At 39.5% G+C, this 13,875-nt stretch overlaps 1 protein-coding gene across 3 annotated transcripts in view; it reads left to right on the top strand.

Moving 5' to 3' along the window:
* PPARGC1A (PPARG coactivator 1 alpha) overlaps nt 1–13,875 on the top strand; it is a 684,515-nt gene that overhangs the window by 206,263 nt on the left and 464,377 nt on the right. For 2 of the 3 annotated variants that reach the window (XM_031664083.1, XM_031664088.1), the window contains exon 2: nt 5,932–5,996. Coding sequence is in view for 1 of the 3 variants with exons in the window: in XM_031664088.1 (XP_031519948.1) it covers nt 5,979–5,996 (18 nt within the window). In the remaining 2 variants the exon portion in view is untranslated. Of the gene's footprint in view, nt 1–2,132; nt 5,997–13,875 lie in introns of those variants that run through there. The other variant, XM_031664084.1, reaches the window with a different exon arrangement.

Genomic DNA, 13,875 nt, shown 5'->3' on the forward strand with positions numbered 1-13,875 from the left:
AAAACTTAACTACCGATAGTCTACTGTTGACTGGAAGATTTATTGATAACATAAACAGTCAATTAACATGTCAATTAATACATGTTTTATATATGTATTCTATACTGTATTCTTGCAATAAGGTAAGCTAGAGACAAGAAAATGTTAAGAAAATCATCAGAGCTGGGCAAGGTGGCTCACACCTGTAATCCCAGCACTTTGGGAGGCTGAGGTAAGTGGATCACTTGAGCCCAGGAGTTCAAGACCAGCCTGGGAAAAATGGTGAGACCCCGTCTCTACAAAAACATAAAAAATTAGCTGGGCATGGTAGGGCACACCTATAATCCCAGTTACTCAGGAGGCTGAGGTGGGAGGATACCTTGATTCCTGGGGGTTGAGGCTGCAGTGAGCCAAGATGGCACCACTGCACTCCAGCCCGGGTGACAGAGTGAGACCCTGTCCCAAAAAAATAAAAATCATAAGGAAGAGAAAATATCTTTACTATTTATTAAGTGGAAGTAGATCATCATAAAGGTCTTCATCCTCATCGTCTTCACATTGGGTGGACTGAGGAGGAGGAAGAGGAGAGGTTGGTCTTGCTGTCTCAGATACGGCAGAAGTGGAGATGGACAAGGTGAAAGGGGAGGCAGGAGAGACGGGCACACTTGGTGTAACTTTTGTAGAAAAAGAGCCCTGTGTAAGTGGACCCATGCAGTTCAAACCTGTGCTGTTAAAGGGTCAGCTCTGTGTGTCTGTGTCTGTGTGTTTGTATACACCCACATATATGTATGTATATGTCAGTTTCCTTGAATCCACTCCAAGGCCTAAAACACAGTAGGAACTTGATGAGTATTTATTGACGTGAAATGGGAAATAAACTCTGTGTGAAATATGACAACTGTCCATGCACTCTCTCGTCTCTTCTGCTTTGTTTTATCACCATTGGACATATATATCATGTTTATTTGTTTTACATTTACTTGTTTATTTGCTTACAGGGTGTCTCCCCACATTTGGGCATGAACTTTTTTGGGGGAAAGCTCTTTAGGTCTCTTGTGTACTACTGTGAACCTACAGTAAGTGCTCAGTAAATATTTAGAAAAAGAGTAAATGGTTAGATTCAAGTTTTCATAACTTCTCTTTTCCAAAATCTCCTCACATTGTTTTCTGTGCTTGTTGACTCTTCTCTCTCAGGAGTAGTTAAAAATCTATATAGGACTGTAAATAAAGGAAATCCAAATCTCAGCTATTCCAGTGTAGCAAATATTGAAGCACCCTGTGTTAATGTGCACGGAGCCATCTGCAAGGCAGAGCCAGCTACCAAGTCTGATGTACAGGAAGTTGCACAACTCTGAGGACAATGTGGACAGTCACCACTTCATGCTTTTTACCACAGCCATCCCTTGCCCAGCACAAATCTCTTCTGCAGAAATCCCAAGTTTTAAAAAAAAAAAAAAATCCAGGGAGCAGCTATCCTTTCATCCACTCAAACCACATCCTGCTGGGCTGCTTAACCTGAGAATAAAGGTATTTCAATATAATTAATCTCCTTTGCAATCTTTTATAAACCATTCTTGGAAGGGGTCCATAGATTTCGTCAGATAGCCAAAAGGATCTGGAAAGGTTACAGACCCCTGAAAAGCCCTGACTAATAAATAAACTGGGTGGAGTATTTTCACTGGTGCGTAGGGAAGGGCAAAGGATTGAAAAATGGTTTCCTTTCCTCTTTGAAGTTAAAAAAAAAATTGATGTGTTCATTTCATGTTTGCCCTTGCCTTTTTCACTCCTTGTGTGTGATGGGTACCGTCAGAACCTCACCCCCCAGTCCCACACCTTCATTGTGGAATTGCTTCCGATAGCCTGCAGTTTGGGGAGGCAGGTGAAGTCCACTCCTTGGGCAGGGTCACTTTCGCTTCTGCAGAACCACCAGAATGAGCACAGGACCCCGTGCGGAATGCAGAGTGTAGTTGGAAGGCATTCTGCCCAAATGTTTTCTGAGGACGGGTAGAGATTGAAGCACACCCAGCCCTGATTGCATTACCTCGGGACCAGAAGCACTTCATCCTCCACTACTGCTACTTGGGGGTGGGAAGGGAGTCATGGGGCGGGGGGCGCGTGGTGACTTGGTGGGGGTTGGGAGGGCGGGTCTTAGGCGTGCATCTCCTGCCTTTGAGACTGCCGCTGGGAATATTAAACGGCTTGCCCCAGAGATAACAGTGAGGGATTCTTAAGTATGGGTCTGTTGATAACTCACCTTTCATTAGGATTATGTTGTATAAAATCTTTGTCAAAACAGGCTTAGCTTGGTGGAGGCAGATTGTGCATCTGTAGCTGATTGTGTTCAGAGAATAAACTGAAGCTTTAAAAAGGGGTACGCTGTCACAATGGCTGGTGTTGGAGGTGGGGAGGTGGAGGAAAGAGAATTGACATGCTGGATCTTTAAGTAAGAAGGGGCCCGTTAATAGCCAGAAATAGCAAAATAGGAGAAAGGAACAGAAGAAAGCGTGAATGAAATAGAATAACCAGAAATATATTACAATTCACAAAAATGGTGTTTACTCAATTACATACTCCTGTCTAATGTGAAAATAGCTGAAAAAAATTAAAAGCTCTTCCTAGGAACAAATTTATTTTGTTGGAACACACAGAATAAAGCAAATCATAATTGGCTGTGATGAATTACATCCAAAGTGAAAAATGGAAATACAGCAGGTAGTCAGTCTGCCTGCAGGGGACCTAGAGTTCCTATAGAAAGAGAAAGTGTCCTATAACCAGAGGTGGGTATCTTGGTTCCAAGGGAAACCAAATGATGCAGGAGGAAGAGGAGGGTGGGGAGGGGTTCCAAGGATTCAGAGGTGTGTGTGGGTATGGAGAGGTCAGAGCCATTTGCTCTGTAGGCTGAGGGAGAAGGTGTGCCAGGGCAGGGATTCAAGAATGTGGTCCAAGGGGAGGGAGAGATAGATTTACCTGGCATTGGCATTTTTGATGGATTGTAGTGATGAGAGATGAAGGCTGGAAAATGGAAGGCAGAAAGAGGAACAATGGAAACATTCTCTTTTACGCAGAGACTCTCCCAGTAGGGTGAAAAGGGGTGGGGTGATGTGGTATGCTGATTTCTGGAGTGATCTTCATGAAAACAGATCAGGGAAACTGACAAGGAAGCAAGCCTGGAGCTGGTTGGAATAGGAATACCCGTGTCTTCCTATGTACGAGGGATGTATGAGCCCATGTGCACACAAGTAACTGGCAAAGCTTAGGGAAAGCATCAAGGTAGAAATTCATAGCCATTATTTTTGTGGCCTCTAGCTACAAAAGCTAACAGGTGAAGATAGTCTAGAGACCCGAACTGGGAAGATAAATGACATTTTAACATTTTGTCAGGTAGGCAGTTTAAAAATAAATTTGGATTCAATATATACCATTAATGCTAGAGTTTCTAACAATGCAAAAATGCCTTCTTTTCGATAGCAGTTAAAAAAAAAAAGGCATGTCGTAGGGGGTGAGGAACCATGTATAGGAGAGGCGTATGTGATGGTGACAGCAGCCCTACAAAGCTACTGAAAACATACCACGACTCTGCCCTCCAGAATTAACACCATAACCTATGTCAGGGACTCACTATTATCCTCATATCAGCTCTTGGATCCTGTCCAGTCCCATTAGCGATTCCCATGTTGATTGCTCTGTTACTCGTGAATGTTAATTGCTTCTAAATCTCTTTGGATGTTCAGATGCTTGGGGAAAAAATTCTGACTGGCGAAGGTGTGAGTTTTATTAATGTGCAAGTAAACAAGAAATCTATTTAGAGACCCAAGTGGAGTGTCTGTGACTCAAGATGCCATAAACAGCTGATGTGGCATCTTTCTTTGCATGTCTGTCATATGTTGGTGGTGTGAGAGTGAGGATGGGGGAACAGGATTTCAGTGATCACTGTGGTGTATGTCCAAAATCAGTATGCTTGTAGATTCAGTTAGACACTCACATTCTTCCCTCTGGGATTCCTACTTTGCTTAGTATGAAATGATGACCTTGCTACCTTTGAGAGAAGCTTATACTTAGTAAGTGCTATTAAATCAGAAGATGTAAAAATATGAATGTAATTTGGCCTATCACCTAGTTTCTGAACTAGAAGAACTTCAGAAATAAACTTCTTAAGCTTTATTTTACTCTTGAGAAACAAAGGCATAGGGAGAGGAGAAGGTAAGGCACAGCAGAGCTGGCTAAGAAGCCAGGTCATCCAATTCGCACCCTGGCACTCAAGATAAGAGAAAATGATAAAAATGGGTGCTTATTGTATTTTCCAGAAGCATTTCACTGAGTCTTTGTGGAGTTTTAATTTTTTCCTTTGGGTGGAAAAAAATCTAGGATGATTCAATATTGAAATTCATTTATTAGTAATTATAACAGTGTCTCAGCGAGAGTAAAAAGGTAGAAAAAAGGAATAGCACCCAGTTTAGTGCTGTGATTCATGAATTCAATCAATATTCGTGGAGTGCCTTCACACTAGAATTTAGCAGTAAACAAAAAAATTCCCTGTATATACTAATGCTCCCAGGTTACAAAACTGTAGGCTAGGATGTAACTGTACTAAATACTTTAGGCAATTGTAACACAATGGTAAGTATTTGTATCTAAACATAGAAAAGTTACAGTATAAATATGGTATCACTGTATTATAATGTTATGGGACCACCTCATATATGTGGTTGGTTGTTGACTGAAATGTCATTCTGTGATACGTGAATGTATTTTAAATAGGATGGTCAGGGAGACATCACTGAGCAGGTGTTTAAGCAGAGATCTGATGAAAGGGAAGGAGTAAGCCATAGAAATACTGCAACAATATTGGCCCAAGCAAAGGGAACAGTTAGAAGGACAAAGTTCCTGAGGTGGGGATGTGGTTGGGTATTTGAGGATGAGTGAAGGGGTCAGTGCTGTTGCAGAGGTGCGTAAGGAGAAGACAGTGAGAGATCATGACCCTCACATCAGGGGCTTTGGGAAAACTCAGGGACAGTCCTTTTAAGGAGACCCATCTTTTAGTATTTCTGTAATCCCAAATAGTATGGCTCATACACAGAACCCAAACTCATCCTTTTTTTGGAATATTTTCTGAAGGTGCCATCTTTCTGGGATTGGTGTCTGTGACTTGCCAGGAATGTCTAGAAACTATCAGATCTTTCTGTAGAGTTTTTGATGAGAGCGGTTGTCATAGTAATAAAATTATTGAACCATAGGATTAGAAGTTTCTTGATGGTAGAACCTATGTCATATACATTTTTGTGTCCTCCAAGAAGCCACACACAGTTCTAAACTTACACATAGTAAGAACTCAATAAATACTGATTATTTTTTCAATGCATGAGTAAATGGTCTGAGAGTGGTAGAAAGGATGGGATGTCCTAGAAAGGATTGTTAAAAATACACCCTTCTAAAAATGTTGTTAACGAAATTACTTCTGAAGTATTCTGACTTCCTTGCAATCTTTTTAAAAGACAAGTCCATATGCTGAAATGTGAACATAAGTATATAACAAACTGAACAGTAGTAACATTATTTTCAGGCCAAATTTTAGTTGGATGGTTACATTTTGTCAATCCAATTTTTTCTTCCATGTTTTAAACTGGATATGGGAATTCTTCCAATCTTATCTCTAGTATTAAAAGAATATTGGTGTCTGGGCTCATAAAAACAAGGGGTTACACTCGTCACTGTCTTACCCTAAAATGTGTTTAATATGTTGAGATTATGGTGAAAATGACATAGGAAATATCCAGTCCCCTCGGGAACAATGGGTGGTCAAGATGCATTGTGATGGGGAAGGCCAAAATGGTAATTCTTGTTCTCCCATGACTGAATTCTCACCCTAATGGACCAATAATTTATAACCTTATTGCCTTTCAGTATCCCCATCTGCAAAGTGGGGGTAACACAAACTTACCCTCTGCCTTTCAGGTTTTTTGCGAAAATCAGTGAACTAATATTGGTAAAATTGGAGCCCCATGGATGAAGGGTACTTTGTAAGTATAATATATTATTGTCACGTTATTTTCTGTTATTCCAAAGTGCAAATACCAGATGTCTGCTCTTGCCATATCAGGAAATCTGTAACACCAAGTTTCACACCCAGATATTGGTAATCTGACTTCCTTTGAGGCATTTAATATTTCTGAACTCTAATGTTTTGACAATATGTTGGATGTTGAAAAGCCACCTCCCCCTGCCACCCTCCGTAAATATAAATTCAAGCAATGCTTACTAGAAAATTTGGCCAAAATATGTCTCTATGTTATTATATGTAAAAATGTTGATATGAACTATGGATATAAATGTAAGGTATCTTTATTTCTTTTCTCTCAACTCTCTCTTCCTTTCTTTCAAAACTGTATTTAACTTATGTTTTGAGCAGTCGGTCTGTGTCTCAAAGAAATGGTTGATTTCAGGGAGAGAATGAATGTTTCCATGAGGTGAACGATATTTTGTAAAGGATGAACGTCGATTAGACAGTTTGCTAATTATTGTATTTCCAGACTTGGGGCAGGGGGAGGAGGACAACCAGAACGGTGAGCTAAGTGTGGATCACCCCTCCTTAACCAGATTACAGTCCAGGGGACCTGGGAATTGCTTCCTACCCATGCAATGGCAAAGGCTACAAAAGGGCAGGAGGAGACTGTGCAATCCCAAAGCAACTGCTTTGATAGATTTTCTCTATTGAGTGGTGCATCTTTTTATTTTGCCAGGCCAACCAATGCCCTGAAATTGTGTGTGCTACCATAGATTGGCCAGTTATATGCCCAGTGCTTAACCCATGGTTTGATTTTTTTTTTCTTTTAAACGGTGGCTGTCACCCTTTAAAGTTGATCATAGACAAGTTTAAGATTAGGACTGCTTATTGAAGCCTATTTTAGTGAGTAATCCTTGGATTCATGCGGCTGTAGGATCTAAGTCTGCAAGGGTCTTATATGTCTTATCTAGCCCTATTTGTTGGCCAGTTCTAAGGGTTCCAGCTGACTGGAGCCTGAGAACCTCTAGAGGCAGAAAGTCTACAACCTAAAAAGGCAACTCTGACAGTTAGAGAATTCCTTCTCAAGTTAAACATAAATCCAACCACTATGTATCTCTGCCCTTGGGTTCTACTTTTACTATCCATCCCTACAATGAATAAGTATTTCTCCTACAAAATGACACCATTTCAAATATTTAGTGACACTTATTGAGTCTCCCTATGGTGGTCTCTTTGTCAGCTTCAGTTCCTTCAACAACTAGAACTCATTTCCATGATTTCCAAAACTCTTTACCCCTCTGGAAAAATTCTTATCTGTCTATATCTTTCTTAACAAGCAGCACTGAGAATCTATCTTCTCCAGGCCCCATTCTGCATCTCAGAGTCCAGAGATCTAATCAAAGTTTCAGAAGACAATGACCTCTGAAGAAATCGTCTGGAATCACGTGCACCCATGGATTGGTTTGAGTAACGAGACAGCAAAGCCCACATCTCTCTGTGAGGTGCAGATGATTGACAGGAAGAAAGTTGTTTTGGTTAATAACACAATCTGCTTGCCTCCTGTAGACACAGCAGTAGCCTACTAATTCGTTAGAAGTGAATTAAGGTTGTTTACCCATGTTTTAAAGTAACTGTCAGAGTGAAAAAAAAAGTTTGTACTAAATGAGACCACTCACCTTCTTCGGAGTTGCTGTTTATTTTAAGCTGAGTGCATAAATAATATATTGAGATACGAAGGGTGATTTCAAGCATTAGAACACGAAGTCTCCTGTTTACTAACTGTCACTGGGCTGAAGAGAATTTAAACAGCTCTGAACCTTTTTGTCTGTGAATGTGAGGCATGAAATTAACTTTCATTTCATAGTTAGCAGAAATCATGATGACGGCAGACTTGTTGACATGTCTCCTGCCAATCTGGATATTTTTTGGTATTCAAGACAAACCTTGACAACAGAGTGCTTTCCATGTCTCCTTTGAAACAAGACTCCCTCCTTCCCCCACAAAATAAGTAGGGAAGTGTGTGGGTCACTGAGTCAGTTTGTTCTGGATATAAAGAGGAATACTGGAAATATATACTAGTCTAGGTTCTGGGAGTTCCAGTCTTGACTGCTGCAACCTTCTCTGAATCTTACTTTCTTCATCTGTAAAATGGAAATAATAGCATCTACTTCCGCTACTTCACAGGAAGATGGTGAGATCCCAATGAAGCAATTGTGGGGAGATGACTTTGAAAGGCATCAGGTGTCATATGTGGGCAGGACAAGACAAGATAACAACAGTTATTGCTATTAAGGCTTATTCTCAAGGATTTACATGTATTAACTCATTCACCCAACAATCCTATGGGATAGGTACTGTTGTTATCCCAATTTTGTCACTACAAAAACACAAGCACAGGGCAGTGGAGCGACTTGCTCCATCATCTGATGGCTTAAAGTTTGCAAAACTGATAGCCAACCACCAGGCAATTAGATCCAGGGTTTGTTTTCCTAACTCTTACTTATTTGGGAGAAGAAGCCAGGTTTCCCCATGTGTAATTATGCCTCTTGATCATGCGCAAGTAAATGAAACATCATTCCTAAAAGCCTGGACCAAATTTACGCTGAGAAAATACAGGTATGGCTTCCCATCAACAAGGAGGGTTCCCATTGGGTAGGTATGTAGCAGACTGTATGGATTAATTATGTTTTATGTGTGAAGAGCCTGGTGATTCTTAGATGAAAAGCCGTAAGTAAAAAGACCTATTACTCGTAATGCTTTCAGAAACAAGAAATTTGATTCACTTTTTGTCCCCTTAAACCTGAAAATGTGATAGCCTATTTCAGAATATAGGGAGAGTGTTAGAGAATGAATAGAAAATGTATGGAATGTTTAATTTTGCATGATTACATTTCATATTTGCCAAAGTAACTGAGGCAAATAGAAATGCATAATAGTATCACAGCATACCTATTTGAGATGTTTTGATGGAGTACTCGGGTTTTACGGTCTGATACGTGAACCCTTTGGGATAAATCCTTATTAAGCAAATGAACAAGAATGTATTTGTGTTTGCATCATTGAAAATATGTAATTTGTACAACTGCTCTTTCAATGTATATTTACACTATATTTATTTGAATTTCAAAAGAGGAAAGAGTCTTAAGTGATTAATGGAAACAAAAATGATGTGAATTTGCAGACATTTTCCCCTGAAATATACTCAGTCTTTACAAGGATCATACTTAAAAATTGGAGTGGCAAGAGTGGGGGTGCTGACTTGCTTTGGATTTCTGAATGAAGCATTCCAAAAATAGGATCATTTCCATAATCCCTGAAAAATGGACAGATTTATGAGCAGTAATCAGCTGAGGGAAAGAATAAATTCTGCTCTTCCAAATTGTAAAAATCTCAGCAATTGCTGCTGTGCTCTAGTACTTGTTAATACAATGAGATAATTGCATAATTAAATACACTGTGGAATTTCAATAATTGGAAACTTTGTGTTCTCATCACAATATGCAACTTGCTGATGTTGAAAAGCATCATCAGTGTTATCCGGAGGCCAGGATCCTTCTTTCACGTCACACCCTCTGCAGCCTTCTGCAGCTCCCGTTGCGGTTCTGAAACACTTCCTTTTCAGGTTATTTTTAGTTGGTTGTATTTAGACAAGGTGAAATGAAGCAGGATGTCCCCCAAAGTCTGACTTATCTGCCCAGGTCATGGAAGTTGAGGATCATTTTGCTAAAAATGTCCCTGGTGCTAGCTAGATGTTTCTATGTAGTAATGGTTGAACGGCAACCTGAAGAAGATAGCTTTTTGGAACTGAGGAGTGCTTCTCTGGGTTAGTAAATGTGAGATTGCTTTGTGGAGCCTCTGAAAAGGCAAGCTCCAGAGCTGGGCTACTTGGGTTCAAACCTGGTGTGGTCTCTTTCTTTCTGTATTTCTGGAAAAGGTACCCAATATCTCATATATTTTCTTACCTGTAAAAGGAGAATCTTAGCACCTACATCTTCGTGTTGGTGCAAAGCGTAATGGAGGTAATATATGGAAAGAACTTAGAAGATACCAGGCGGTTTGTAACCATCCAGTAAATGTTAGCTATGTTATCAGGCAATCCAGGGAAAAGTTTCATCTTCGTCTGAACGTGACAAATCTTTCAGTAAGAACAAATAAGTAGACTTCTGGTTTTGCTCATTTGAGAAATATTTATGGAATACATGATGATCATGATAAAAATAATATTATTAAATCAGTGCTTGGCAGACAGTAAGATATTTTAGCAGGAACTGGTCCATGATTGGTATCCCCAGCATCTAACACACTCATGAATACATACGGGATAGTTACTTAGCATAGAATGGATTCCATACATGCTTGGAGAATAAATGAGTGAATCAATGCATGGATAAAATTGGTTTTAACCTTCTTCTTTTAGGAGTTAGAAGAGTTTACTATGGTCTGTTTGAGAACATAGATGCGTTTGCTTTTGTTGGACTCTAGGGCTGGCACTAGGCAAGTGAGGTATGTATGGTGACAAACTTAAAGAGGCACTCACTCTCAGGGTTGCACAAGTGCTTCCTTAAATTTTGTGTCCCAGATGCCTCACTTTTGTCACCGTGGCCCAGGTCCTGTTGAATGTGTTAATCTCGCATGTATGACTATGCTTGATTTCTACCTGTGTTTGAAATTCCCCCTCAATTTTATTTTGAAAAATTTCAAAGCTACAGAAGTTGAAAGAATAGTACAAGCAACACCCTGCATACCTTTTACTTACGATCATCAATAGTTAATACTTTGCCACATTTACTGTATCTCTTTCTGTATATATGAATTCAAACTTTGTCCTAATTCACCATAGAAATCATGTTGTAACCTCAATACAACATTCTCATTCCCTTGCCTCTAGTGCACATAATGTTAAATAGGCTTCCAAAATTCTGAGTCTCAAAATTATGAATTTTTTGGAAGAAAAAGGACAAAAAGAGCACTAAAAAAACTTTGCTTAAACTTGTTTTTCAAGTTTTAAAAACTGCTGCTTGAACCTTGTTTTTAGACTATTAACATACTAACCTACTTAGAATACCTTCAATATGAAATGGCCAAAATCTTAAAGGTTAGAAAGTTTTCCTGCATGCTCTGACACCTTCTTTTGCAGAGGAGAGACTTTTTAAAAAAGATAAAATTCCCTTGACCGTTATTTTTCTGAGATCCTTTCGAAAGTAAATGAGAGTCCAATTACAAATACAATGAGCTCATCGTTTTCCAAGTTAGGAATATTCACTGTAAGGGGTGATTATGAAAATATAATATAGAGGCTATATTATCAATTTGGTGATATGCCCTCAAATAGAACTGTACACTTGATTTTGGAATGCACTGACAAACTTACGTGGAAAAAAAACCTTTCTGATAATGTTTCTAAAAAACAAGGTATCTGTTCTACAAAATGATGATAACATTTGACAGACAGTTGTATTATTTCAGTGGTATTAGCAATGTTCTCTAAGGAAGCCCAGGGAATCTGAGGAGGGGCTTCAGGGTGATCACAGGGGGTGGAGATGGGAGTTAGGGGAATGAGATGACATTGGAAATCCAGGCCACTCACTCATATTCCATTGGAATAGCTCTGAAATGATGTGCTTTATGTTGGACATCCGTCTAAGAATCAGTTTTCATGAAAGTGTTCTAAAGCTAAAAAGAAATAGTTTGGAAACCATAGCATTAGTGGGTAGCAGAGAAATAGGAAACATTTATCCAGCAATCTTGGTTGGCAATGAGAAGTGAAAGCTGTCAACTCGAAGGGTGGGAGAGGTCAGAAAAACCATGAAAGGCAGAAACACGAACTGAAAAACCATCTGGGAGTAGCAAGCAGGATCAAACACCCATACATACCCTAATGCGATGGTTCCTAAACTCCAGTGATTCCTGGTCTTTAACCCAGACATTCTGATTTAGTAGATCTGGGGAGGGGCTCAGGAGTCTGGTTTTTTAATAGTCACCCTAGGCTGCATGGAAAAAAATTGTCCTAAAGTCATGTTTGCATCATAGAACATTACTGTATTTGGTGATGATAAAGATGACCACAAGTGTAAAGAAAATGTTAAATTCAGTTTCATAGAATGTAACCCTTTTTCAAATTCAGGGAAATTTTAGAATGATTTCCTTCCAAAATGCTTAAAATAGAAAGAGTTATCCCGAATAACAGGGGGGAAAAGACAGACAATAGTAATAGTAATAAAGTACTATTAGTAAAATAGTAATAAAAGACAGACAAATGTAATAGTCACATTGCAGTGTGGATTTGCTAAGTCTGATAAGAGAGGTACACACCAAGGGAGCCGAGAGGGCGCTGCTGTCTGGTTGCACACTGTAATGAACTTTCGAAAGAGGGAGCTTCCTAGTGGTACCGCGTGGCTTAATGGGCTGTTCACAGGCTGTGGAATCAGACAGGCCTGGGTTTGAATCCCGACTCTCCTGTTGTAGTAACTCAGAAAAATGACCTAATCTTTTTAAGCTGGGTCTTCTTCATAAAGTCCAAATAAAGACTAAATTAGATGATGTGTGAAAAGTACTGAGCACGGGGCAGTAAGACGATAGATGCTCAAGTGGCTGTCATTAAAATAAATGGCTGTAATTATATTTATTTAAGAAGGACCTTCAGATAGGTAGGCTTTCAAGAAGAGTGGGGATGACAGTGTGTTGTTTATTAGTTTTGGTTTAGGCAGGAAAGGGGAGGCAAAAGCGTACCCCCAAAAAGCGGGACAGCATAAGCAAACCTTGAGGTAAGGGATGATTTAGGCTTTTGTGCATAGTTCAGGGTTTCCAAAGTGTTGTTCATGTAGAAGATTCTAGATGGTACAAGTATTTTACAAATATTAACTAATCTTAATAGTGACTCTATGAAGTAGGTATTGTTTATTTAACAGACCATGAAGGCTAAGGCACAGAGAAGTTAAGCAACTTGCCCAAGATCACATAGCTAGTAGTGGCACAGCCAGGATTTGAACACATTCAGCATCTGTATTGCTAATGACTATGCTAGGCTATTTTAATAATAATGACTTATGCTAATTAGTGTGTATTAGAAAGCTGTAACTAGCACAGGAAAACAGTGATTTTTACAGATATTGTTGCCTAGAACAACAGTAAAGTTTTAAAAAGTAGCTTGATTTAAAATAAATCATATACAATAAATAATAGTGGTCATGTCATCAAATATGACAAAAATTCTGTAGGTGTTCCCCAGATGAGTTTGGCCTGGGAAGTTCTGGGGCAGTGGAAGAGAGTGGCAAGGATAGATTGGGGCTACCATGGGAGACTATTGCCTTCAAATAATTGTTGTGTGAAACAACAATGAGAAATGCTTTACATTCTAAGGGAGAAGCCAGTAGGTCTGTTGTAGGGTAGGAGGCTCAGGGAAGGAAAGACGGTAGCTTGATGAGTGAGTTCTCTCTCATTTCCTGCATTCCATTGCGAAGGGGCGAAAGCCTCCCCTCAACCTGGACTTCTGAATGGCCAGCCTGAGACCTATGCTATTTGGGAGTTATTTAGTTTTTTCCTCCTCCTCTTTCCCCACCCCTTCTCCTTCCTCTTCCTTCTTTTCTCTTCTTTTGCCTCTTCCCACCTCCTTCTTTTTATTGTGCATGAGGACAGATTTCAAAGAGTCCATGCCCCCAAAATGCAAAACCCTGTTGCAATTCAATGGGAAAAAGAGGTTAATACTCTAGATGGCATTTTAATTTACCTTCAGCTTTTCAGGATGACACCTGTGTATCTCTCCTGTATCTCTCCCTGGATATAGTCAGAAAAATCTAAAAGCTCAGCTAATCCTAAGCCAATCCATGCTTATGCTTTTTAAATTTAATTTTATTTATTTTATTTTATTTTTTCTTTTTGAGACGGAGTCTCGCTCT

The sequence above is a fragment of the Papio anubis genome, chromosome 3 (genome assembly GCF_008728515.1).
Source record: "Papio anubis isolate 15944 chromosome 3, Panubis1.0, whole genome shotgun sequence".
In the NCBI taxonomy this organism is placed as follows: Eukaryota; Metazoa; Chordata; class Mammalia; order Primates; family Cercopithecidae; genus Papio; species Papio anubis.